The sequence below is a fragment of the Crinia signifera genome, chromosome 9 (genome assembly GCF_055691185.1).
Source record: "Crinia signifera chromosome 9, ASM5569118v1, whole genome shotgun sequence".
In the NCBI taxonomy this organism is placed as follows: Eukaryota; Metazoa; Chordata; class Amphibia; order Anura; family Myobatrachidae; genus Crinia; species Crinia signifera.
This window is the reverse complement of record NC_139225.1, coordinates 20,037,540-20,064,840: the sequence shown is the minus strand read 5'-3', so window position 1 is coordinate 20,064,840 and position 27,301 is coordinate 20,037,540. Positions and strand designations below refer to the sequence as shown.

The 27,301-nt window shown below is 48.1% G+C and overlaps 1 protein-coding gene across 2 annotated transcripts in view; it reads right to left on the bottom strand.

The window, feature by feature from the left end:
• The window catches only part of C5 (complement C5), a 63,988-nt gene that overhangs the window by 21,058 nt on the left and 15,629 nt on the right, over positions 1-27,301 (bottom strand). For both annotated transcript variants that reach the window (XM_083161336.1, XM_083161335.1), the window contains 20 exons: positions 26,921-27,130; positions 26,462-26,611; positions 24,575-24,704; positions 22,692-22,760; positions 21,762-21,974; positions 20,478-20,568; positions 17,218-17,300; positions 16,206-16,345; positions 14,981-15,202; positions 13,943-14,003; positions 12,278-12,367; positions 10,481-10,693; positions 10,312-10,387; positions 8,260-8,419; positions 5,427-5,522; positions 4,719-4,896; positions 3,345-3,550; positions 1,916-2,068; positions 1,285-1,347; positions 74-152 (listed from right to left, as the gene is read on the bottom strand). In XM_083161336.1, the coding sequence (XP_083017462.1) occupies positions 74-152; positions 1,285-1,347; positions 1,916-2,068; positions 3,345-3,550; positions 4,719-4,896; positions 5,427-5,522; positions 8,260-8,419; positions 10,312-10,387; positions 10,481-10,693; positions 12,278-12,367; positions 13,943-14,003; positions 14,981-15,202; positions 16,206-16,345; positions 17,218-17,300; positions 20,478-20,568; positions 21,762-21,974; positions 22,692-22,760; positions 24,575-24,704; positions 26,462-26,611; positions 26,921-27,130 (2,683 nt within the window). The remainder of the gene's footprint in view (positions 1-73; positions 153-1,284; positions 1,348-1,915; positions 2,069-3,344; positions 3,551-4,718; positions 4,897-5,426; positions 5,523-8,259; positions 8,420-10,311; positions 10,388-10,480; positions 10,694-12,277; positions 12,368-13,942; positions 14,004-14,980; positions 15,203-16,205; positions 16,346-17,217; positions 17,301-20,477; positions 20,569-21,761; positions 21,975-22,691; positions 22,761-24,574; positions 24,705-26,461; positions 26,612-26,920; positions 27,131-27,301) is intronic.

The following is a 27,301-nucleotide window of genomic DNA, read 5'->3' as shown; positions in this document are numbered from 1 at the left end:
GGGGGGTGCAAAATTTATAGTTACGCCACTGCAAAAGTCACTTACATGTGATGTATTATCGCGTGATACTTACATGGGTTGACTTTTCTCTCAATCCTCAGATCGAAGCGGCACTTGTCTTGGGGGCTGATAATGTTGAACTTGGTCTGCACCTGTAAGGAAATAAGTTCATTTCCGTTTGTTCTTTAGTGGTTAGTAAATATGTCGATGGAACCCATGAGTGACTCCCATGCTAGAGAAGGAAGAGTCTTGTCTCTTAGCTGCCGGGAAGTAGAAATCATTTACTAACACAGAGGAAGCTGGGATAGGGGGCACCACTCGCAGGACTGACTAGTTCAGGGTGAGCCAATGAAAACGGGACCTGTTGGTAGCAGAATCTTATTGGACAGCAAGGGGAGTCCTGTGGGATCACTGTGGTCTAAAGTAGAGGTGACATCAGGCACCGCGGCTCTGTTAATGTATTAAACCAGTTATAGTTCACATTATGCCACACAGTTCCCCAAGTATATGCTATTTCACAGTGCCCCAGTACATGTTGTACCACAGTTTCCCCAGTCTACGCTATGCCACATTGCCTCCATTCACATTATGCCACAGTGCCTCCATTCACATTATGCCACAATGCCTCCAGTTCACATTATGCCACAGAGCCCCCAAATCATATTGTGCCAAAATGTCCCAGTACATGTTATACCACAGTGTCCCCAGATCATATTATGCCACAGATCTCCCAGCATATATTATAGCACAGTGATCTCAGTTCACATTACGCTACAGAGCTCCCAGTAAACATTAAACCACAGTACCCCCAGTTCACATTATTCCACAGAGCCCTCAGATCATATTGGGTGAGATTTAATAGGATGAGAGATTCAGAAAGTGAGAGATTTGGTGAGAAATCTCTAGTTTTTTTAAAGCGGCAATCATTTACACTGCAAAATCAAATTGGTTTTGCAGTGTAAATGATTGCCACTTTAAAAAAATGGAGATTTCTTACCAAATCTCTCACTTTCTGAATCTCTCATCCTATTAAATCTCACCCAAAATGTCAATATGCCCCCAGTACATGTTATACCACAGTGCCCCCAGATCATATTATGCACAGAGCTCCAGTATATGTATACCAGAGTGCCCCGAGTTCACATTATGCCACAGAGCCCCCAGATCATATTATGCCCCAGTTCCATCAGTACATGTTGTACTAGAGTGCCTCCAGTACACATTATGCCACTATTACGGTATGCATAGACTTCTGTGATATATGCAGTTCCCTGTAACACCTACCTGTCCTGTAACAATACCACTGAAACTTTTAGTAGATATAACGAGATCCTGTGGAAGTGGAATCTGCAAAATAAAAATACATATGTAGCCATAATTCACAATGAGCAGAATATTTGTTGTAATATAGGTTGCTATACATGAAGAATACTGATGTCATCACTTATATTTGGTGTGCAGTGATGTCACTGCATCACATGGCTCATTGGAAAAGTGATCTATAACGGAATGTTTAACTTTCAGTGATGGCTATGGGGGTCAAATCACACAAGCGAAGTGTCAATTGGACATCATGCTGCCATGCCCTGGTGCTGGGTAATGGAAAACAAGGGGGGTCCCCCCCACAGGTTTTTCACACTGATATTACATGACCAGAAACCCAACGGATGTTAAATGTGGATTTTGCAGTCCGAAATCCCGTTGCTGACAATTGATTTAAACCGATTTTGAAATTGACCTTCAGTACGTTACGTATAGCCCTGAGTCTACTGGGCAACTGCCTCGGCGAGAGGAGGGCCCAGACAAAGACTGCAAGCAAGCTCCCTCCTTTTGTAATCTGCCCCTGGTCAGATGTAGCTTGTGGAATAGACAGACAGGGGACACCAGCTGTTTCAGCCAAGGACTCCACCATTACCTCAACAGGTGTCACATAAGGTCTTAGCTCGGTCAGACGGTAGGTTTGGAAGTCTCCGGCATTTCTATAAGCGACTGTCACTTCCATATTCAATTGCAACTTGGCATCGAGGATGGCGACCTCCGTCAGAGCATCTAGAGCAGTGATGGTGTCCTGGAAACACAATGGTGACAAGCACATCGATTATCCTCCGTGTCAGACATCTTTACATCCCATCATAATACTTACATAAAACATAGGCCACTATGTTACTACATATACCTCTGTCCATGCTTAGCCGTATAGATATGGCTATGACATCACCATGACAGAGTGGCCTATAAATGATGAAGTCAAAGTACCCTATTTGTACACAATATAATAATACAATGAACTTAGACAAGATGGAATATGACATTGTTCTTCATAAGAAGTGGCGGCTGCAACTCTATATACTATAGCAGCAACACCAGGGGGCAAATTCAGCTCAGCTTCTAAACAAAATAGGTGATGTTGCCCATAGCAACCAGATTCTGTCTATCATTTCTTTTTTACATCCTAGAAAATAATAGAAATAATGTGATTGGTTGCTATGGGCAACATCACCTCAGCCGCAAAAGACACGGGTTCAATTTCCGGCTGCAAATTGTGTGTGTGAGTGACTACCGGTGTGTTTGACCACACAACCATTTTTTTTAAATTGGATACCACCATTATCGGGAGCGCACATCCCGGCGGAGGTACTGAAGGGTTGGTTAACCCGTGCTCACTGAATTCCTACTTGTCTAAAAAGTGTCCAAGTGTCACTGCACCCTGTGAAAAACTCCATAGGGGTGACACCAAACGCCGGCTCCTCCCCTGTGACCAGGAGGTGACAGCTGCATTGTGACATTATCGATACTATCACTGGAAGCTGTGGTGCTGAGAGGAGGTACTAATAATTACCATGCGCGTAACAAAATGGAGGCATGGCCTATGCAAATGAGTGCACCGTCTGGCCACGCCCCATTTTCCTCCCACTGTGCCACTGAATAGCGTCTATTCCCTTCAGGCTGGGGGGACTCCCAACTACCCCCACCCCCCTCCCACCGCAGGACACTGCCAGCAGCGGTGGGGGAGGGGGGGTTTGGGGCTGTCCCAAAAAAAGGGATGAAAAATGGAACAGTTTGGAGGTATGTGGTGGGGCCCCCGTTAACCTGGCAGCAGCTCTTCTCAACCTATTACATGCTGCTGTGTGCTGGCCTGCAGCGTTACCAAGGAGGTGCATAAAGTGCGGTTTTTATTCTGTGTGCATAGTGAAGCCTACCATGATTAGGCCACACCCCCTGAAAAGTACCTGAGCCCGTCCAGGCTCTCTACTGCCCTGGCTGGGTTAGGAGAGTCTCTGGGGACATCCAAGCATCTTTGGCGAGGCCGCGTTAATCAGGCGCTGGGGGGTAGATTTGCTTACCTGCGTTGAGAAGAATCCGCCGCCGTAGTGTTGCTTTTCTGTCAACCATCGAATAACTGGTTTAGCGTAATCTTTATCCGCTACTTTCAGAATAGCCATCAATGCGTAGGCTGTGGTTTCCACCATTCTCGCTGTGTCTTCGCTGGGCTCACTGGCATCAAATTTCTTCAGCGTATCCTTCCAATACCGATAAATGGGGGGATAAACTGCAAGATACAGATGGGTGACCACTCAGTGGGGCCAACACATAGCGGGGAATGTTTTCTGCAATGTTATACTTTAAAGTTTGACGTTATAAAAAGATGACGTTATAAAGGATACCACTGTGTGACAAGGACGGTGCGGCCACGAGTCGGGGAGGTGTTGGACTCACGGAATGCCCCCATCAATATGTAGGCTGCCGGACGGGGTCCTGACAGTCGGGATCCCGACTGTTAAAACACAGACGGCCGGGTTCCCGACGGCCGTCGGCTATTTTCCCTCGTGGGGGTCCACTAGCCCGCAAGGGGCTTTGTTGCGCTGGCCACGCTGTCTGAGACCAGGCAGTCGGGATCCCGACGTCGGGATAATGACTGTCGGGATCCCGACTGTCGGTGTATCATACCACACCCCAATATGTATACCTCCCACTTTGAGCCACCAAGCAGAGAGCCTGCGCTGCTTAGCCAGCCCCAGCGGCATCCTTACCTTTAAAGGCACACGGTGCGACAAAATACACAAATCGGCAGGAAAAGGGGTGTGTCCTCTAGGACTATAGGGTGTGGTCTCTAGTGGGCGTGGCCTGAACTGCTGTTTTTCATCACTGCAATGGTCCAGAGATACTGGGATGCACCCAGGGATCGACAGGGTCATCAGGTCGACATGGGTTAGGTCAACAGGGCCATTAGGTTGACATGGGTCATTAGGTCAACAGGGTCATTCGGTCGACATGGGGTATTTCATGCCCTACCATCCACTAGGTGTGGTGGGAGTATAAAATAGTTTGCCGAGTGTAATGAGCCATGCGAGGGGACGTGGTGGTACGTTTCGGTGTCCATGTCGACACAACATGTGCCAACAGGCGGTATTTAATGCCCTAACATCCACTAGGACATAAGGGTAAAAAGAAAAAAGTTGACTTTTTCACTGTCGACCTTACCCCTGTTTACCTAATGACCCAGTCGACCTTATAACCCTGTCAACCTATATCCATGTCGACCTAGACACATGTCGACATTCCTGCATGTCGACCTAATGGTGTTGACCTAATGACTGTCTAACTTGCTGGTGACCAAATGACCCACACCCTTTGTGATCAGGACTAACTACAAGAGGCCGGCTGATAACATACAGCTAGTAATAGATTCCTCTGTTACCACGGTGGCCGTCACTTACCATCTCCTTTTGTTAATACTTCGTTTTTTAGTTTTAGCATCGCTTTTTGTTTACTTTGGTTGGATGTTTCGGATATCATGAGAGCGTACGTAGCTATGGCCAGCGTGAAAGTACTCTCTGCTTTTATGGTATTGTCCGAGAGATACTCAACGGCTTTATCCAATGAATTCTTCACTTGCTGTAATACAGAAAGATTTTTCCAACCCATTAGTAAGCATATAATAGTAGTAATAATATTAATAATCATTTATTGTAATAGTCTTGGCAAACAGCATACAAGGTAAACAGCATAGGCAAGCACGGTTACAGCATTGCAGCATACAGGTGTCACAGCACAGCGCAAACTCATCAGTATGTGTCAGTGGTCCCACCATAGCCCACACTCCCGGCCATTCACCTGGGCATCTGTTCCACCACCAGGAGCGATGGACTTCCTGCACTGGAAACACTTATATCAGGAAAGCACAGGTGGGGCTAAAGATGTCAATGATGTCATTTAGCCACGCCCACTAGCCACCATGCTATGAATCAATGGAATTTCACCATCTTGTGGATGGGGACTGTTGACAATGCAGTCTGGCTAAGTCCCCCCGTGATGAAATGCCGCATCTCCCCTCCAGGCGTCTCCCGTTGGGTAGGTAAGTACGGTGGATATGTAAGAACGTGACCAATCGCTTTGTCTACACCGCGCCAGATGTTGGTACTTACTAGAATATTACACATGTGAATGGACTTCTGAATTCCAATGATCACATAGGCCGTTATGTACAGGGCTTTCTCAGACGCTGCATTCGGTATTGTTCCCTGAACACACACAAATTATAAAGAAAATAAGCATTTCTAGTAAAATATACATGATGCTATAATCAAGTCTAATCCAGGAACAGGAGATAATTCAGGTGTGGATTATTAGATAGTGTCTATAGGTCGACAGGGTCAAAAAAGGTCGACGAGGTCAAAAGATGGACATGCAAAAGGTCAACTGAAAAACTCATGTCAACCTTTTCACGTGTCTACCTTTTTTCATGTCTGCATTTTGGTCAAGTCAACCAATTGTATGTCGACCCTTTTCCATGTCAACCTTTTGACCATGTCGACATATTGCATGTCAACCTTTTGGTGTCAACCTATTGAGTCTCTATCTAGACACTGTGCGTGACATTCTATGGTTTGAGATAAATGCGCATTTTTTTTATCGCACCACTTCGCCCTTTTTAAAATCGCAAGATTGGCCCGTTTTTCGCATATTTAATGAGATGCGAAAAACGGGCCAAATAGTGCGAATAGGTGCGAGTTGGTGCGATGTCTTTAGTCCTGAAAATGTGCGATTTTCATGTCTGAAAATCGCACGTTTGCAGGAAATCGCAAATTAACCCGCCAGAGCATAACCAGCCCCGGGCTCATTGAGCCGGTGCTGGTGACATAAAATCAGGGTCCCCGACAAATAGGGGTCCCCTTGATTTAATGAAACCAGCACCAGGCTCAAGGTCCGGCGCTGGTTCCCAAAATACGGGGGACAAAATGACTAGGGGCCCGGAACCCCGGACCAGCCCCGGAACCAGACTCTTCTGCCCTGGAGCCCCGGAGCCCGGACCCAGGATCCAGGGACCGACCTACGGGCTCAAGGTAGGTAAGTATCAGTATGTGTGTGTTATGGATGTATTAAACTTTTATTTTTCAGGGTGTCAGTGTGTTTTATTTAACTATTTTTTGTACTGTAGAACTACAAGTGCCAGCGGGCCCTTTAATGCCCCGCATGCTGGGACTTGTGGTTCTCCAAGTCCCAGCATGCGGGGTAGGCTTGCTGGGACTCATAGTTCTACAGTAGAAAACAATAGTTTATATTCTTTTTTTTACACTTTACATCAGCCCGATGCCCACCGCCCAGGGGCATCGGGGACAGCCCCGGACTTTCAGCATGGGCTGGTAAGTCCTGGAGGGGGGGGACCCCTTCTTTGGGGGTCCCCACTTCCCCAGGACCCCTGCCCATGCTGACCAGCCAGGGGGTTAATGCTTTGGCCGCGGGACCTTATATAATAAGTGTCCCCCGGCTGTGGAATTACCCTGCTGGCTGGTTGGGTCTGGTGCTGGTTCTTAAAATACGGGGGACCCCTAGTCATTTTGTCCCCCGTATTTTGGGAACCAGCGCCGGACCTTGAGCCTGGTGCTGGTTTTATTAAATCAAGGGGACCCCTATTTGTCGGGGACCCTGATTTGATGTCACCAGCACTGGCTCAATGAGCCCGGGGCTGGTTATGCTCTGGCGGGGGACCCCGCGCTGGTTTTTTTTTTTTATTTTAACTGTTTAAATTTTTTTTTACACCAGAACCCTGCACAGATCATTGCGATCTGTGCAGGGTTCTGGCTAATTCGCCCATCAGAACCTGGTCTGATTTTTGGGCGAATTATAGACACACTTTATACAAATCGCATACCATTAAATATGCGATTTGTATACTTTTTCATGTGAAAACATCTGGATGTGATGTGCTGCGAAAAGCAGCCATCGCATTTCCAGTGTGTCCAACTTGTTGGCCAAAATCGCACTTTTTTCACATTTTCGCAGCGCATTAAATATGCGAAAATGGAAAAAAATGCGATTTCGGCCGTTTTTGCGAAAAAAAATCGCAAAAGTCTAATTATCTCAACCCATAGAATGTCACCCTGTAGATCTATCAACTGGAACCAGAATCAATGTCTACTCTAGCCTATGAGTTTACATGGACCTCGTGATTTTATTGAGGTGAGAGGTATTTACAGTCATATCACTGGTTCTTAGTGACTGGATAGGCTGCACTCTCATGATGTCACTGGCTCTAAGTGACTGGATAGGCTGCACTTAGTGATGTCACTGGCTCTTAGTGACTAGATAGGCTGCACTCTCATGATGTCACTGATTCCTGGTGACTGGATAGGCTGCACTCAGTGATGTCACTGGTTCCTACTAAATGTATAGGCTGCATGGTAAAAAAAAGGGTTGGATCAGTCTGCACTATGGCGCATTCCGCCGTGTGTTGGGGACAGAGAAGATATTCCTATACTGTAGCTAAACCACAGTTCCTCCGGTCCACAGTGTGGCAGTAAACACAAGGAGACACAGTAACAAACACTATGAAAGGGGGTATACGTCATAGGGAAGACAGAACTTGGAGCGACAGTCATTAAGTCAACCACTATAGGCCGACAGTTACTATGTCGACACATGAAATAGGTCAACATGCATTAGGTCTACATGTTCATTAGGTCGACACAAGCATTAGGTCGACATGAGAAATGTTGTTTTTGTGTTAAGGTCAACTGTAGTCGACATGACGCCGTATAAGTGTACTGCTTATGAAAAAAAAAACATTTAAAAAAACAAAACTCATGTAGACCATTTTCATGTCAACCTTTTCCATATCCACCTAATGCTTGTGTCAACCTGATGCCCATGTCGACCTAATGTACGTCGACCTATTTCTTATGTCGACCTACAGTGGTCGACTCAATGACCGTCGTCCTAAAGTTGTAGACCCAGTGTCGGCATCCCTATGGAAGGCACCTGTAGTTTGACGGGTAGAGAAGCCGCCTTTTCTTCGAAGTATCCCTTCGAGTTTTGGCAATTGTTTACCAGCCAGAGAAGACTGCTGCACACGGACATGTAATTGATATCAACATAGTTGTGAACGTCACCAAAGATCCGAAGGGCAAAGGCTGTTAACCTGTTAAACAATGAAAATAAACTTATTTTACTACACTTAGTTTATTTTGAAAATAGTAAAGGCCGGAATAAAGGGTAATTATACACTATTGTGGGTGTGGGTAGTGACATTGCTATGGGGCCCGCACTGCAGCAGTCGTTTGATAATCGCTAATTTCACAAATTCTCTGATTAGCTATCCAGGAAATAAGGCCCTGAGGTTGGAAATGCCAGTGGTCAGTGGTGGAGCTTGTGGGTTGTGAGTCCAGGTGCAAAAATATAATCCAGGTCCCACTCTTCCACCCCAACCCAAGTTTACAGTAATCAACACGGCATTGGGTGACAGGGAGAGAAAGAGGGTGACAGTGTGAGGCAGAGGGTGACAGGGAGAGGAAGAGGGTGACAGGGTGAGGCAGAGGGTGATAGGGAGAGGAAGAGGGTGACAGGGAGAGGAAGAGGGTGACAGGGAGAGGAAGAGGGTGACAGGGAGAGGAAGAGGGTGACAGTGTAATACAGGGGAGGAAGAGTGCGACAAGGAGAGAAAGAGGTGACAGTGTGAGGCAGGGGGTGATAGGGAGAGGAAGAGGGTGACAGGGAGAGGAAGAGGGTGACAGTGTGAGGCAGATGGTGATAGGGAGAGGAAGAGTGCCACAAGGAGAGGAAGAGGGTGACAGTGTGAGGCAGAGGGTGATAGGGAGAGGAAGAGTGCCATAAGGAGAGGAAGAGGGTAACAGTGTGAGGCAGGGGGGGGGGGGCAGAGTGCAACAAGGAGAGGAAGAGGGTGACATTGTGAAGCAGAGTGTGACAGGGGGAGGAAGAGGGTGACAGTGTAAGGCAGGGGGTAGCAGAGTGTGACAGGGAGAGGAAGAGGGTGACAGGGAGAGGCAGAGGGTGACAGTGTGGGGCAGGGGGTAGCAGAGTGTGACAGGCAGAGGAAGAGGATCACAGTCTGAGGCAGGGGAGGCAGAGGGTGACAGGGAGAGGAAGAGGGTGACAGTATAAGGCAGGGGAGGCAAAGTGTGACACGGAGAGGTAGAAGGTGACAGTGTGAGGCAGGGGGAGGCAGAGTGTGACAGGGAGAGGAAGAGGGTGACAGTGTGAGGCAGGGGGTAGCAGAGTATGACACGGAGAGGAAGAGGGTGACAGTGTAAGGCAGGGGGAGGCAGAGTGTGACAGGGAGAGGAAGAGGGTGACAGTGTGAGGCATGGGTAGCAGAGTATGACATGGAGAGGAAGAGGGTGACAGTGTAAGGCAGGGGGAGGCAGAGTGTGACAGGGAGAGGAAGAGCCTGGGTGACAGTTTGAGACAGCGGGAGGCAGAGTGTGACAGGCAGAGGAAGAGCCTGGGTGACAGTGTGAGACAGCGGGAGGCAGAGTGTGACAGGCAGAGGAAGAGGGTGACAGTGTGAGGCAGTGGGAGGCAGAGTGTGACAGGGCGAAAGAATGGGTCACAGGGGAAGACAGAGGGCAATGGGTACAAGCACAAAGTCCTGCGCAGTGTGGAGAACAGGGGGCCCTCTCTATGATAAGGGGCAGGTCCCTCAGGCAGCATGTGACTATGATCATGAGCACTGATAGGTGGCAGGACTCTGCGATCAGTCCGGAGCACAAGGTCAGCCCCGCCTCCCTAAGGTAAGTGCCAGGTCCCTCAGGCAGTGGGGACCACCCTGCTCCTTGCACTGGGCCATTCATCCAACATTGCTCAGAATGGTCTGCGGGAGGGCCAGGGGATAACGCATTGCTGATTTGGGCAGCAGTGGGCCCCTTATTCCTCAGGGGCCCCAAATTAATGCACCTGCTGCACCAATGGTAGCCTACAGTGCAGTACATGTAGTGGAAGTAGGCAAGGCCGCCTACTTACGGGGGGGGGGGGGGCTGCAGGGACCTGTATGCCCTGTATGTAGGTTGTACGTACCAGGTGCTGGGGTCGCCGTTCCTCCACACACTGTATGAGTAGTCTCCATTTCTAAAGGACAGGATACTAGAAACACCTAGAAACAACCAGAGATTATTCCATAACTGACGAGCATTCCACAACAGGCAGCAGATGTAGGTGCCCCCCCTTCCCCCGGACCTGTACCTACCCTCTTTCAGCTTCCTCCTCATGTTAACCTGTGACTCGAAGACGTTGTTGCCCAGCAGACGCCACTCCTGCTTGGATTCCAGGTAGCGGTAAAGATAGACTATTGGTGCCACTCGCATGAGCTCTGCCTCCGAGTTGCCCGGCGGGCGATTGACCAGCATTTCAACGCCTCCTTTGTCAAGGGCTATGGAAATCAGCTCGCCCAGGATGTTCCCTGTGGTCATCATGCGGACAAAGGTTCAGGTGTTGCAGGATTGGTAACACTTAATGCACATATGTGAGGTTAAACCAGGGATCCGTGGTACAGTGCCAATCAGATGGCTTCAAGAGGGGACTATGGTGACAGTGACTTTTGGGGTCTATTAAGCCTTGGATGGAGATAAAGTACCAACCAATCAGCAGCGTACTTTTTAAACTCAGCCTGTAACATGACAGTTAGCAGCTGATTGGCTGGTACTTTATCTCTGTACAGTTCATCTCTCTCCAGTGCTTAGTACATAGACCCCTTTATTTTAATGGGATACGGTCATTTGGTCTACAGCATGTTGATCGACAAGCATTGGGTCGACACCGTTAGGTCAACATGGGGATAGGTCGACATGGGTTTAGGTACTACATAAATAAGAAGTGGATTCTGATTGGTTGCCCATAGTGTAATAGATCTCCCAGCTTAGTACATTCCCCCCATTGTGTACACATTTGTATATGATTGCTGCTAGACTAGAAGATAATTAGATAATTAAGGCCCTAACTGGCATTGTGATTAAGAAACCCATTTTAATGGGGGTATGAATCAAAGGATAGACATTGGGGGTGATTCAGATGAGCTGAATTTGGTCCTGGGACCGATGATGCGGGTCTGTGCATGCATATGGGTAAAAATACGCTGCTTAGCGAGGTAACCTGAATCAGGCCCATTGTCTCTCAGCTGTCAATAGGTGCACACCAAAAGTTTGAGGCGCACAAAGTCGACACAGTTAAGAGGCTGGCATGGTCAAACAGTTGACGTGGAAAATGTCGACACATGAAAGAGCTGACATGAGTTGTTCATGGTTTGATTTTAGTCAATGTCGACACCTGATCACACGGACCCCCAATTAGCGCACCGCGTACCCTAGCGTGGCTGGTCGCCTTGCTAAAGACCTGATGCTTCGCTGCACTCAGCGCACTTTAAAGTTCCCCATCGGAGTCCATGTATGAAAAGTCCTCCTCATTTTTTTCCCATGTGTCGAGTCGACGCTGATTGGCCCACCGGGAAACCGGGCCATTTCCCAGTGGGCCGGACCGGATATCCCTCCGACCTTGGTTCCAGGGCTGCCGGAACCAAGCGACCGCAGCCTGGTCACAAATGGCAGCATTACCCAAAACAAATATGGCCGCTGCATATATGCATATGCACATATGCGGTGGCCATATTTGTTTTTGGGCTATGCTGCACTTTGTGACCAGCTGGTTGCTGTCGGATGACAACCGATGCCAGGTGAGTAGTGACACCCCCCCCCCCCCGGGCTGTACAGTCAGCAAACACCCCCCACCCCCTGGCTGTAGCGTCAGCACCCCCCCCCCCCCCCCCGGGCTGTAGCGTCAGCACAACAACCCCCGTTCCCGGCCCTGGTGTCGACTGTAGCCATGTCCACCTAATGTCAAAGTCGACAAAGTGCAAGTCAACCTTTTGCGAATTTTGACATAGTGCATGTCGATCTTTTGGTGTCGACCCATCCTGTTTTAATGCTGCCTAGATAGCAGCCAGCATGGGGCGAGTGTTATACCCGGCAGTGCTGCAGGAAGAGAGAATTACCTTTTAGAAACAGCATCCGGCTGATCTTGGATTTGGGCACAATGTTGCCTGGTAGTCTGTAACTCAGCTCAGATTGTCTCTTTGTGGTACCTAGAATACAGCCAGTACCGTAACCAGTAGTAACAGACATGTAGTAAAATATACACAGTAATAATTTAGGGAAAGTTTATGGACAGAAAAAGGATATCACTGCCCTGTCCCATCCTACGTCTTCTTCATCATGATTCATATCTACTGCACTCCACATTCATATCATGCTTTGCCTACACGGCGCCAAATGGTGAGGCGGAGATGAAAGACGTGAATGTTCCTCATTTAGCCCCTCCCACTGATGCATGAATCGCAGCTCTTTGGGGGCTGGACGTAGTAACGTGACAACTTGGTCCCGCCCCCTGAAGAGGTAAGCAGCATCTCCTCTTTTGGAGGAGGTAACCTGAAACTATGGTACAGTATATAACAAACCTATTCTGAAGAATTTATTTTGAACTCACTAGAACACCTGCTCATACTCTCCAACATCACCCATTCTAGGAGGGATAAAATGCTCTGTTCCAGGGTCCAAACGGGGGAGCCACGGTAATGCTACCAGACACAGTAGGCCGGGACTCACTGCCAGTTGGTGTAACGCCCTATTTGGATTTTTGCCACCTCTGCAACTGCCAGTGGCAAGGAAGTACAGGATCAAAGCATTTAATGGAATGGGTCCTGTTGGAGGCAGGGCCGGATTAAGGGGGGTCAGCACCTCTATCTAGGGCCCCCTGTGGTCGAAATGAAGTAAAACAAAGAAATATTTTTTTCCGTGCATGGCAGTGGGGTAGTGCTGCAGCTTCACGTATCTGCCAATGTGACAATGATTAATGGTGCTGAGCAGTGGGAGCCAAGGCACACTGATTGCACAAGTGTGCAGTGCATTACTGGGAGTTGACTAAGTCCCATGAGACTGCACAGGAGGTCAGAGGCTGAGAGGCTTGCGCTGAGCTCTGATTGGTGGAACCCATCAAATGATTCTAAACCCATGGAGGATGACAGCAGCAGCAGCCTCATCATGGGAGGGTTTTTAATTTGAGGCCGCACTGTGCCTGTGAGGTCTCCTACAGAGTAATGTACAGAGGGACAAAGACATACTGTTCATGAGGTGTATATATATATATATATATAGATAGATGATGTTCTGCGTGAGCAAAAGATCAGAGTCGGCACGCAGAACATCATCTATCTATATTGACTTTGTCAGTAAGGCACCACCACAGCTGATACCCTTCCTCCAGAGTGCCAAAGCTCTTTGCATATATATATATATATATATATATATATATATATATATATATATATATATATATATTTTTTTTTTTTTTAATATATCCCCCCCCCCCCTTTTCTGCAGTTACCCATTTACCAAGTTTATACTGCCATTATTCTGTTTTGAGAGTGTAATATTCTCTTGTGCAGTTTGCAGCCAGTAATAACAAGTGGGAGGGAACCACCCTGTCTAAAGTGACCCAGGCCCCCCGAAGGCTAAATCCGGCCCTGGTTGAAGGTTATGGCATCACACCCTGGATATCGGCCTTGGGCCTGGAATGCATGATATCAATGATTGATTATATGAAGGAGATATTAGCTCTGCAGAAAGTAATCACTTTAAGACGTCAGGACACCAATACGCACCACGGAGACCCTGAGGATCCAGCGTAAATCCAGCGTTCCGCTCCGCCTTGATGCCTTCTGCCTGCATTGGAAACAGTGGGAGCAGCCCAGTTACTGTCACTCCTTAATAAAAAGCCATCCCTTTTCTGTGGCTAACTGGTCTGTGAGCGAATCAGAACCTAAGACTAGTTAGCCACAGAAAAAAACTGTTCAGTTATGCTGTGCCATCCATGTAGGTTATGTTGTGCCATCCATGTAGGTTATGCTGTGCCATCCATGTAGGTTATGCTGTGCCATCCATGTAGGTTATGCTGTGCCATGCCATCTGGTTCTCCCCCATTGATGACAAAGTATTTTACATCGACCACAAACCATTGAGGATTATGAATCATCAATGGTCGAAAGCCATTCCTACACTATGGGCAGGGCCGCCGACAGAGGGGTGCCAGGGGTACAGCTGTCCCGGGCCCCGGCCTATGCCGGGGCCTGGGCAGCTGCCCACAGTGTCATGGCACCACCACCCCCCCCCCCCTCACACCCGCACAGTATCCCCCACCCGGCGCCGGTAGCCAGGCACGTACAATACACAGTGCAACCTGCAGAGCGCCGAGTATAGGATACAGAGGGGCTCGGCTATCTGCAGGCTGCACTGTGCAGTGAGTGCTCCAAGTCCCAGAAGGAGAAGATGCTGCGCCGCCACCGCTGGTAAGTAATAGTAATGGGGGGGGCGGGGTGCCGGCGTGCGAGGGGGGGGGTCGGTATGCCGCCGCGCGTGAGGGGGGGCTGCCGCTGGGGGCCCGGGCTGAAGGTCAGTCCCGGGCCCCAACATTACTAGTGGTGGCCCTGATTATGGGAGTGATTCGGCCGCAAGAGGATGTGCACAGGTCTTGTGTGTTGGAGCTTACTGCGCATGCACTATAGGTACAATCTAGCGTTGAATCCGACCAGGCCACGCAGCTCAGTGCTTTCCGAGAGGGAAGGGAATGTATTCGGAAAGCTCTATAGTGTGAATGTGTTGATTTATGATTGCGGATTAATGGACAAGATGAGAGTACCTACCACAACCCGTAGATTCTTCTCGAGTAACTCGTTGCCGGACGAACTTTGTAGTCTGAACTGGATGGGATGGAGGCCCAGTTCCAGAGGCAGGACGGTGTAAGTATAGGACTTTGGCACAGACGGGTGAATATCTTCATAGCAAATATGCCTTGAGGAGGAGCTAGTGGCGGAATCTTTATTTATCAGGCAAATTTCTTTCCCGACGGACACAGAGACACAGGCCTGCAAAGCAGTAAATCGTCAACAATTGCACAATTATGTACCTTCATTATTAAATTATACAGAGGTATTTTGATGATAAGCTTTGTGAATATGGTGTTACGATGCTGGCGCTGGCCTGTGATTGGTAATCAGTACAGCCGTACTCACTGTTACATGTACTCTGTTGATGGAGTGGAGCTTGGGCAGAATGGGGTTTCATACAGCTCATCAGCCGGTGCAGAGATGATGGAACAGCTTTAGAAGAGGTATTAACCATCTTATAGGAGCTAAGTAGGAAACCAGCCATGTCATGCTACACAGTAAGACAAGATGGACCCTGCACATGCTCAGTAAAGATCTCGGCCATGTTGGGATAGGACATGAAGCCTCCCCAGAAAATAGTATGACTGGATGTTGCTAAGTAGCACATTTCTCTTTCACCAGTTAACGTTAAAGGGACTTTCGCCACTTTTCCAATATGTTTTTTTGAACTAAAAATATTTTTCCTATCACAAATATATTAAAATGTTTTTAATGACTGTATAGGTGCGGTGCTTTGTCTATAGTTACAGTGTATATGTAGCTTATCTGTATCGTAACTTTTTCTGTTTTTTTGTGTGTGTTTTATATCCTGTTATGCTTGCACTGGATATATGCTCAGGAAGCTGCTGCAGAGTCTTTGTGGTGCCCTGTACATAATAGTTATTATATATTAATAAAACCAATCAGAGCGCATGGTCTGTTCCCATTGGTAAATATATACAGCAAACACTGCTAGGGAATGCATGGTTAATAAGGGCCAGATGGTGCCATCAGGAGATTCCCCTGTGCTCCTGTGAGCCAATCCAACCCTGAGAGTTGGATTGGCCCATTGAGAGTTGAGAGGCCCATATCAACCAATCAGCTTCAATATAGAATTTATCATGTTTTTGGTTGCGATCGGCAACTTCCCCACTGTTCGGAAGGTTTGATAAATCTCCTCCTAAATGCAGAGGATGCTTAGGAGCGGCGTTGGCAGACTTGCCTTAACTTTGTAGCTGAAGTAATTGTAGGCGGTAACTTGAACTTCGAGCTGTTCCCCGCGGACAACGGAATATGGCAGTCGAACTTCGAGGAATAGGTCTTTAAACACCGTTATTCGGACCGGATCTGCCTCGCAAAGACCTACAAAATTTCATAGGAAACTGTTAGTTTCTGTGCGTTCTGCGTTATCTGCTCGATTGCTCATGCCTAGCAAGCATCAGTATTCCCAATGAGAATAAAATAATAGACGGGCCAGATTTATTGTGGTGTCAGTCTGTCGGCCGGGTGGGATCCCGCCTAAACTCCAAGGTTGGCCCTTTAAAAACCCTCCGACTTCCGTCCGCAACCCGCGTGACCAACGGACTCACACCGCTATAAATCTGGCCCTTTAAATTTTACATTTGGACGTTGAGGGGCCAATAAAAAAGAAATGAAGGTACTTGTTTCCTAGCACGGCGTCCATCGCATCCCACTAATTAAGGTATGCGATGGGATGCGATGAGACCCAATTTTCGAGTCGAAACACCCGCACTGTGTACAATAAAATATTGCATCATTATGTTAATTTCGGTACTTGTTTCCTAGCACGGCGCCCACGATTTACATATTATGGCATCGTATCGATCGGATGGCATCAAATGCGACCCGATCGCATGCAATGCGATTTTTAATTGTACAAGCACCCTGATGGGTGATTACTATGTTAAATGCACCCCCACTCGGGCTCGGTGGCTCGCTGCACTTGCCACACTATCTAAAATAAACTCCACGTCGATTCACATTGATAGTGGGGGTGGCGTTAACAATGGGGCGCATTTAACATAGTAATCACCCATCAGGGTGCTTGTACAAATAAAAATCGCATCGCATGCGATCGGGTCGCATGCGATGCGATCCGATCGATAAGATACAATAATATGTAAATCTTTGGCGCCGTGCTAGGAAACAAGTACCGAAATTAACATAATGATGCAATCAGATAAGACCGGCCTCTACGTATTACGGATATGTACCTTTATCAGACATGGCGATTCCTTGGATCTCCCATGTGGTCAGTGAATCTGGAAGAATCATGGGGAGTTTCACAGAGTCTTCCCTGGGGAGAAAGCAGATAATTCTATAGCCACTGTGTGTGATAATTACATACCGCTAGATTATCTTCTGCTGGATGCGGCCTGCATGGGGCGCTATGAACTTTAATGTCTCTACATAGTGTAAAATAAAGTCATCGGCTGGTGTCCATCTGTCTATCTGAGCATTTGCCAGGGAAGGTTTAGGTAAATGCAGCATTGATCTATGACAAAAGGTATCCGAGCGGTCAGGGCTGCCACTAACAATTTTGGGGCCCGGAACTGATGATTCCCAATCCGGGCCCCCCTCATCCCCCCCCCCATTCACTTTCCGCCCGACTGCTACAGATCCCGAAGCACAGGCTTCTTCAATGCAGGACACTGGTGGTGCAGCACCGGCTGGTGAGCCAATCAGAGCTTGTGTACCGGCAACCGCTCTGATTGGCTAGCGGTACACAAGCTGATTGGCTCAAAAACGAGTGCAGCATTTTAATTAGCCCTCGGCGTCCTGCACTGAAGAAGCAGGCAGCACAGCAGAGGCAGTTAGGGGAGGGGGGAGTGCAGTGGGCCAAATGAGCTGCCTGGGCCCTTCCAGAGGCCGGCGGCCCTGCGAGCGGTGACAATTTTAGTAAAGCAAGTAAAAAAATAACCTCCATCCAATGTTGTCTTGGCTAAATCGTTAAAGATATATCACAACGATGAACTCTGGGGGAAATGTAATAGGATGAGAGATTCAGAAAGTGAGAGATTTGGTAAGAAATCTCCAGTTTTTTTAAAACGGCAATCATTTACACTAATGCTGCTTTCAGACCGCATCTCTGGCTTTGACCCTGTTTTTGGAAACGTTTCCAAAAACGGGTCTGCCAGATAAAACCCCTTTCACACCGCAGCACTTAAACGGTATATTACCGTTTAAGTGCCGATTTTTTGACACTGGCAGACCCGTTTTTGGAAACTTTCCAAATACAGGGTCAAAGCCAGTGCAGCCTTCAGCCCTCCCCTCCGTGCAGCTCCTCCCCCTCCTCCCCCCCCCTCGCGCGTGTCGACCGAGAGTGTGTCGACGCCCCCCGCGCATGTCGACGGCTCCCGCGCGTGTCGATGCGCCCCCCGCGTGTCAGCGCCCCCCCCCCCCCGTGTCGACTTACCCCGTGCCGGTACCTCCGTTGTGGATCCCGGCACTGCAGCTCAGTATGCTCGGAAAGCACTTATGAAAAAAGTGTCTTCCAGAAAATGGCTGCCCCATAGGAAACCCTGTTTAAAAAAACTGTCTTTCGTATGGGGGCAGCCATTTTCTGAAAGACACTTTTTTCATAAGTGCTTTCCGAGCATACTGAGCTGCAGTGCCGGGAACCACAACGGAGATACCGGCACGGGGTAAGTCGACACGGGGGGGGGGCCTCGACGCGCGCGCGGGGGGGGGCTCCAGTGCTGTGAATACTTAATGAGCGCTCATTAAGTATTCACTGTGCTGAATTTAGGACCCGGCTCATTGGCTGGGTCCTAAATACCGTTTCAGAACCGATTTTGAGCCTAAAATACCGGTTCTGAAACGGGTAGGACCCTGCATTTTAACCGGTTAGAAAAAACGTTTTTTTCTAACCGGTTAAGTGGTCCTGCACCTTTCAGACCGCACACATTACCGTTTTAAAACGGTAAAAAAACAGCAATATACCGTTTTTAAAGTGCGGTCTGAAAGGGGCATAACCGGTTTGATTTAGCAGTGTAAATGACTGCCGCTTTAAAAACAACTGGAGATGTCTTACCAAATCTCTCACTTTCTGAATCTCTCATCCTATTAAATGTCACTCCTTATTTCATACTATGTAGAGACTGATACATGTTATCTGGCTTCACTAGAAAAATGGCCTGGACAGTGGCATACCAATAACTCAGCGGTAGCGCGGAGGCGCTGTGTAAGTGCTGTTAAAACAGAAATTAACGCATCGATAATTATATGCTTTTATTACACTCTGTTTTCTAAAATACTGTTATTAATGCTGCAGATGACGTTACCTTATTGCACAAGGTACTAGCCACGGCGTATGAGGCCTACCCTTTGTGCTAAGCATTAGGTGTTTGTCAGAAGCAGCAACCATTTTGTCAACTATGACTTGCATAAAAAACATTACAAAATGGCTGAAGATTCAGAACAGCGCTGGAAAAGTGATTTCTTATAGAGAATTGTTTTGGTTTTATAAGTTTAAGAATGCAATGTTGACAGTATAGTGGAGCAAGGACAGTCAGCTAGTCTATACAGGATGAGAAACCACCTGATAAGGAAGCCACGCATGCGTAGACCCCAAGGCCACTGAATCTTTCCCTAGAAACAAGGAAGGTGGGTGATGGGTGAATTTTGACAGTATTGACTGAAAGCAAATCTGGCCAATAAGACTCAATGCTTATGATTAATGAATTAATTAATTTAAGTAAAGTTTAAATATCAGAGCTAGAGAAGGAAAGGGGCAGGCAGTTGATGAAGAACAGGCAAGCACGGGGGGCTGGAGGTAACTATGAATGAGGTTTAATGGCTGATCACTGTCCTTGATAGATTCCATTTTGATTTGATTTAGAATTATTGTTTAAGTATTAGCTAATCAATTTTATGTTTCTTGTGATAGTCTGCATTTGCAAGTCCCTGTAATCAAGCTATCTTTCCCAGTATAGCATTGTCATACATTTTTTTCCAAGTCTGTGTTGGCGTGCAATTATTTCAGCATTTGCCGTTATATTTAAGGGTTATAAAGTAATTACACATAACTACGCGTTATCAGCGCGGGCGCCGGGGGTCTGCGGGGCTATTGTAATGCCTCTGCCACTTCTGTGCTGCGGCCGGGACCCACAGATTTACTTTTCTGCGCTGGGATCCCGTCTTCTGCTGCTATGAAAACGGACCATCATAAAATGTATGCCCCCATACAGCAGACAGTTCTCTGAAACAGTTTGCTGTATGGGGGCGGACATTTTGTGGTGGTCCGTTTTTATAGCAGCAGAAGCGAGCAGGAGAGCCGGGATCTGCGGATCCCTGCTACGCAAGCAGCGCGGAGGGGTAAGGCACGGGGGGGGGGGGGGCATGGGCGGTGACGGTGGGGGGGGTTTGTTAAATTTACTGGTGGGGAGCTGACGAAATTTTCGGTGGGGGCGCAATTATGATAGTTACGCCGCTGGCCCTGGACTATCGCTGTCAAATTAAAATTGCGATTTACCTGTGATTAATTATACGCTCTTCCCACAACCAGCTCTCCGGGAAGTAACTCCGGATTTCTGGCTCATCGATATCCAGTACGGTTCTGATTACTAAAACAGAAGATTAACAACACAACAGCATAAGGACAGAATTTTGCAATGTATTAGCCCCATGAATTACCGTTCTGAAACTGGGTTCTGCGGCACCACTGGGCAGGGCCAGTGCAAGGTTTTTTGGCATCATAGGCAAAACGTCAGCTTACAGCTCCCACCAACCACAGACCAATATCACCTTTCCAGAACCTCAGGGAAACGCGTGGAGGTGGCGTTGCAACAGGTCAGCGCCTGCCGCTTGCATTATATTCAACAACAGGGCATCCCTGCGTTTCTGGCTGGGCCAGGACTGGAGTCCCGACAGTCCACCCCCTGATGGCAGCCCTGCACACTGGGGGCGAATTTGACGCCTCTGTCGATGCTGGGAGTCTGCGCATGACCAGACCACCGCAGCGAGCGGCTTCGTTGATATGTTCATTTGCCGTGGCGCTTGTTGCCTGATTGATAGGCAGGGGGGCGTTGCGGGGTGGATATCTGGCGTTTTATGGGCGTGTCCACAAAAAAAGTGGGCGGGCCCATAGAAATGCTGAGCGAGCCCCAGGGAACGCGGACATTCTGGTCAGCTGGCGCCACATGACGCCGGCGCCCTCCCTCAATTCACATGAAGTTAGGGATGGCCTTTGTTGCAATTGCCATCAATGGTTGCCATCGATGGCAATTCTGCAACTGGCCATCGATAGTGCTAAACTATGCAATGGCTGACCATCGATATTTTTACATATCGATGGTCAGCCATTGTGTTTGATTGATTGGCCTGTTGGCCAATCAAAACACGGGGGTGGGGCTTCACGGGTATCAGGGGCGGAGCTATGCTCCGTATCTCGGCATTTTGAAGAAAAAAAAACATAGTTTTGCTGCTCCATCGATGGAGGGAAACCATATGGTTCTCCCCCATCGATGGCAAAAGTATTCAACATCAGCCATGAACCATTGATGATTTTGAATCATCGATGGTCTATGGCCATCCCTACATGAAGTCTGCACAGCGGAAGAGTAAGTACTGGGCTTCCTTTCGTCTGCAAAAAGTCATTCGATGGTGAGTAACCATCAAAAGATTTTTCCTCTGCGCAGGTGCATGCGAGCGGATGTGTAAGCGCACACATCGGCTCGCAGCATAGCGCGGGGATTCAGGCGGCGGAGTGGGCGCAGCCTAGCGAGCAGGTCTGACTGTACAAGGGATAGACACTTACATATCCTGCCCATGGACAGATCCTTCTCATAAGCGTCCGACTTGGCCTTGATAGTTTGGGCTAGCTCACAGCAACTTGTAAACGCTTTTACGCACGGCTCTGCCTTCCTCTTCTTCACTCGCTGGATTCCGGCTGCGCAGTTGTTCTCATCCATGAAGCAGGCCCCACCGTCCAGGCAGCACTGCTTCAGGCGCTTGTCGCGGTATTTACTGGCTGCGGGAGAAGAGCTTACGTTTGTCAAGGAAGTGACGACAAATAAAACTAACAACAAAAAATAACAATTGTTAATTTCTATGCATCAGATACGTTGGTCAAGTATGTTTGCCTGGCAATGTATATAAGGGTTGGGTACGGTCCCCCAATGGTCAGAATCCAAGCATCAACCTACAGTGCCCTTAGTGCCCAAGCCTAACCCCAACCTACACCACCAGGTAACACCCCAACCTCCACCCCCAGGTAACACTACTTCTCCCTGCATACTTACGTATGGTCATCGGTCGACATGGTAATGTCTACACAGCATGTGGCCGATATGAGTTTTTCATGTTTTTTTCTGTTTATTGGACTTTTGCATACCTTACCACCCAGGTGGAGTACAACTGGGAGCCGAGTGAACCATACAAGGGGACATGACACACTAATTGGGCCACATGATGAAAATTGACACCCTTAAAAACTCATATGGACTATCTCCTTGTGTCAACATTTTTCTCATGTCGACCGTGCACAATAACCGTCTACCCTATGAACCACTCATGCGACTGACAGCAACTACAGCATCTTGTAAGTCAGCGATTAGGGGTACGGGAGACCCACCTGACTGGTTCTGGCCGGACCACCACAGAGAGTAGCTTTACTGGGCAATAAGTGGGGGGTGAACTTATAGAGAGGGGATCAAATGTCATTACATTATTTGAAGTTAAGAATTACCTTCTTTGAATATTTCATCACCGAATGGACTGGAACGCTTGGTCCTCACTGAGTCCGTACACGTCTCATCTGAAAAGCGATATTGCACTTATATCAGGTTTCAGGTGTTTGAACAGAGATTACAAGGCTCCAGAATAGTGGGACAGGTACAATATAAATGCAGGAGACGCAACGCCATCATACCAGGCAGAAAGTAGCGTGTCGCAGGACCATCCAAGCCTTAACTATCGATGGTCAGCTTTGATGGAACCATTGGGAGATAGCATCTCTGGGATGGAATTAATAACAGAGGAACCATCGATGGTTTCAGCAAATAACCTTAAGGTGGCCATACATCAGAAAGACCGATCCTTTCAACTCCCCGGCAGTCCTTGGTGGTTTTTGGACACACAATGTACTCACAATCTGTCATACAATCCATCTGCTGCATGATTGTATGATTGTAGCTTCATTTAAATAGGGGGCTGGCCTACTGGGATCAAAAGTATAGGAGTACCAAAAATCCAGTTTTTTAATTTACAGGTTTCCAGCACCTACCTATCTGCTCACATCTGCTGTGTTATGCCATTATTAAATAGCCCGAATGCAGAAATCCTCTGAAAACTGTTTTCAGAGTAGTGATAGAATTGTGCAAAAGGACGTCCACCACTCTCTTCAGCGCCCGCTCCTCTGACGCTTGGAAATTTCTGCGATTCCCAGCATCTTCACTGCCACGGGCCACTCGGAAGCCGCACCTCTCTTCTCTGCTAGCCAGTGAGGGAGGGTCACATGACTCTGGTTGTATGAGCCATCTAAAAACAAATTGCACGTGCTTAAAAGCACATGCAATCTGCTCCCAATCCCAACTGATCTGACGTGCAGCACATCAGATCAGAGGAACAATCCTCCAATCTCCCAGGGCCTGCATTGTATGATTGTGTGATTGTATGCTTGTGTACACACGATGTGCAAACAATCTGCATACAATCCATTTTACAATCCACTGAGATTGTATGATTGGGTGCAATGTCTTTCTGATGTATGGCCAACTTTACACTGGTCACACTGGTTTTTAGGTGACAAGACATCAGTATAAATAATGTGTACGCAAGCATTTTTTTAGTATGGGAAACATCAGGACACTGGGGGGGAGTTGTACCAAAGCTTTGAGAGAAACAGGGGGAGGGTAAACAAAAATAAATACCGACCAATCAGCTGCTACTTGTCATTTTTCAAACACTACCTGTAAAGTGACAGAAGCTGATTGGATGGTACTTTATCTTTCTCTATGCCAGTGGAGGTTTTTATCTATGGGCTGCAGGGCTGCAGCTCCCCCAGGTAAAATCTGCCACTGTGTGAAGCCAGATACAGTCTGTGAGACTGCACTGGCTTCACTGTGACTGGCAGTGACTTCCTATTGGAAGTCCGACCTGCCAGTCACCAAGGCAGTCCCATTGGGAGGCATCCCTAGCTCTGGGATGCCTCCTTATGGGCTACCAAGCGACAGCCATAAAATCTGGGGATTGCGCATGCACAGTACCTGCATCAGTACTGCGCATGCGCTGGTCCCGGGGCCTGTCATCTGTATTATAAAGGCGTCGGGACCGTGATTTCCCTTCTATGGGCAGTTGCCGAAGCAGCCCATAGAATGTGACCGCATGCGCTGTACAGAGGTGTGAACTGTGCATGGCCAGTCCTGGCGGCCTGTCATCATGATCATAGTACAGGCGCCAGGAACACTGCGCTTGTGTGTGGCGGGGACCAGGAGGAGCGGCTCGCTAAGCGGCATAACATTTCTGCTTAGCAAGCCATCTAACACACTCCCTCCCCCCCTTCCCCACCCACACACACACACACACACACCCTTGTATAGAACATCGATAATAGTGAGAAGATGTACTTACCTCCATATTCACGAGCCTTTATATTGGCATTAGTAAGAAACGTGAGACCGGCCAAATGAAACACGTCTACATTATCCCGTCCTGCACCCGCTCCGCAGCCGAGATCACTCTTCTCGATCCTTCTGAGAACCTACGGCCAGTAAGAGAAGCCATCATAAAATCGACCGCATCTTGGGAAGACATCGGAAGGGTTCACCATCGATGGCACTATATGTACTTTTACATTGATGGCATTATATCATCAGTGGAAATTCATCAATGGTCTCTGTCCCTATCATGGCATCTCTACCAAGGAGGCGGTGAAACATCGACCCTCCAGCCAGAAATGGCAAACCCACAACCATCGGTGGGGCAGCTGCATTGTAGTTAACGATACGGGGGACATCGAATGATTGGCCACCGCTCGCAGCCACCGCATAACCCAGGAGTCACTCAGAGGCTACACATATCCACGGAATTTTGGGGAGGACGCCAACGTCATGCGCCCACCCCGAACAGGCAGGGGAACGCCTGGGTTCGCTGGGGCGCGCCGTTTTTTTGTGGGCACGCCCATGACACACTGGGGGTCCACCCCGGTACGCCCCCTGCCTGTCTGTCACCTAGCCTACCGCCAGCGCAGAACATTTGCAGCTCATGTCCGAATTCGCAGCCCTCTGAATCGGGCCCATAGTCTCCTGTGTCATTGTACTAAAGATTTTGGACTGTGTGCTCTAAAATGAGGACCATATATTAGGGTAGATGTATCAAGCCTTGGTGACCTATCTATCAAATGATGGGGTATGTGTACTAAGCCATGGTGAGGGCTAAAGTGGACTGAGGTAAAGTACCAACCAATCGGCTCCTAACTGCCATGTTACAGGCATTGGCGCAGATGTATTAAGCCTGGTGAAGTGATAAAGTGGAGATAAAGCGGAAGGTGATAACGCAACCATCAATCAACTATGTTTGAAAAATGACAGTTAGGGTCTGATTGGCTGGTGGGATATTGCCCTAATGCCTGTAACATGGCAGTTAGGAGACGATTGGTTGGTACTATCTCCGTCCACTTGATCTCTCTCCAAAACTTAGTACATAGACTCCCTGGATGCACCACGAGCGGCCGTGGCGAATCACTTATTCGCCAGCCAGTTTGCACCTAGCAGTGTGGACAGGGGGTGTGGGGCGGTGACAAGAGGTAGCCCCATGGGTGTTTTAATAACTTTGAGCTTTACGAGTCAACCCGAATGACCCCCTTGGTGTCAGAAACACAGAAGGCTGAATAAGCCTGAGGTGACATAAACCACTGAGGGTTCTCCCAGGGTACACTCTGCTGTTGATCACATGCTATTGTAATGAGGATGGGCACAAGGCCTATCAGAGCAGGGGGAGGGTTTAGACAGGGTAGGAATGATCACAAGTTTAGAGTGACCACCCTCTGTTCAAGAAGCCCCACCCACCCTTCCCTATTTCTCTTCCTTTTCGGCGGCGGTAAAGAACGGTCATTCTTTAAGAACTCTGTATGTGTGTAGGTAGTGGGGTGCACTCTCCCTCGACATCGATTGTCATGGGCCATGCTTCTGTCCGGGGAATAGCCGTCACCACCAGGCCTGGTGGCTGACCAGGGAGAGTGGTCACCCAGCGTTGTATGTATGCTTAGTGATCTTTAACCCCACCTTTCCTATAGTGACCGTTCTTTAGTGCCGCCACCATTCATAGTCTTAGTTAATTGTCAAAATAAATTTGACATTCTTTTTGAAACGCCAGCACTTTGTGTCGTGTCTTTATTTTAAGTTAAGTTATATAAGGTTTAGAGTTAAGTTTGTATGTAGGTGTATCAACCGTCGGGGTGGGCCAGGGGGATACCCGATGGTGAGTTTATGTTTTGTTTGTTGCCGTTCTTCACTTAACTCTTTGCAGAGGGCGCTTGACTTTTTTGGCGACATCATAGACAGCGGTATCCACAGCGGACAAGGCGATCAAAGAACCGCTCAGCGCCCTGACAGTCAGAGGGACGTTGTCTTTTGGCTTGAAGGTCCCAGTTGCAGTCGATAGTTTCACCTGACAAGATATAGACTCATATTAGATTAACACAGAAGGGGCCAATGAGAAGGCTTAATAAAGGTGTGATGTGCTGATTGGCTGATGGTGGCCTGCTGTGCACGCCCCCGAGGAGAATCGCTGATATAAGGCTCCTGCCAAGGTTCCCGGCAACAGGATGATCCCTGTGTAACCTATTGCCCCTGTGCCATGCGCATATATAAACAATGTGATGTTGCCTATCAGATTCTTATAGGTTTCTATGAGCAACATCACCTCCTTTCATTTTTAGAACCGTTAGTACATTTGCCCCATAGAGTCAGCACTTACCTGCTGGTTATTGACACATTTCTCCTCCACGTCCACCCAGATGGAGTCTGCAATGATCTCGGCGGTGGAGTCCCCAGTAACGATATAGTAAACCAAGAGACGGAAGGACGGGACCATGCTGGCGGTGACCTCAATGTTAAGACTCTGAGAACTTGAATCCGGGACTCGTGCGACTGTATCATATTCTAGAATCTTCCCCTTTGATATGACCTATGCACGGAGACCGTAGAAACAAGTCACGTTATGTCATCGCTAGCTACAGATATAAAGTGATGAGAGCCAGTATCTGATTGGTCTGCTGTGGCGCAGCGCACATTCTGCATCACGTTGAGGCCGACATTTAAAAAAGGTTGACATGAGTTTTGCTGGTGTTTTTTCCGG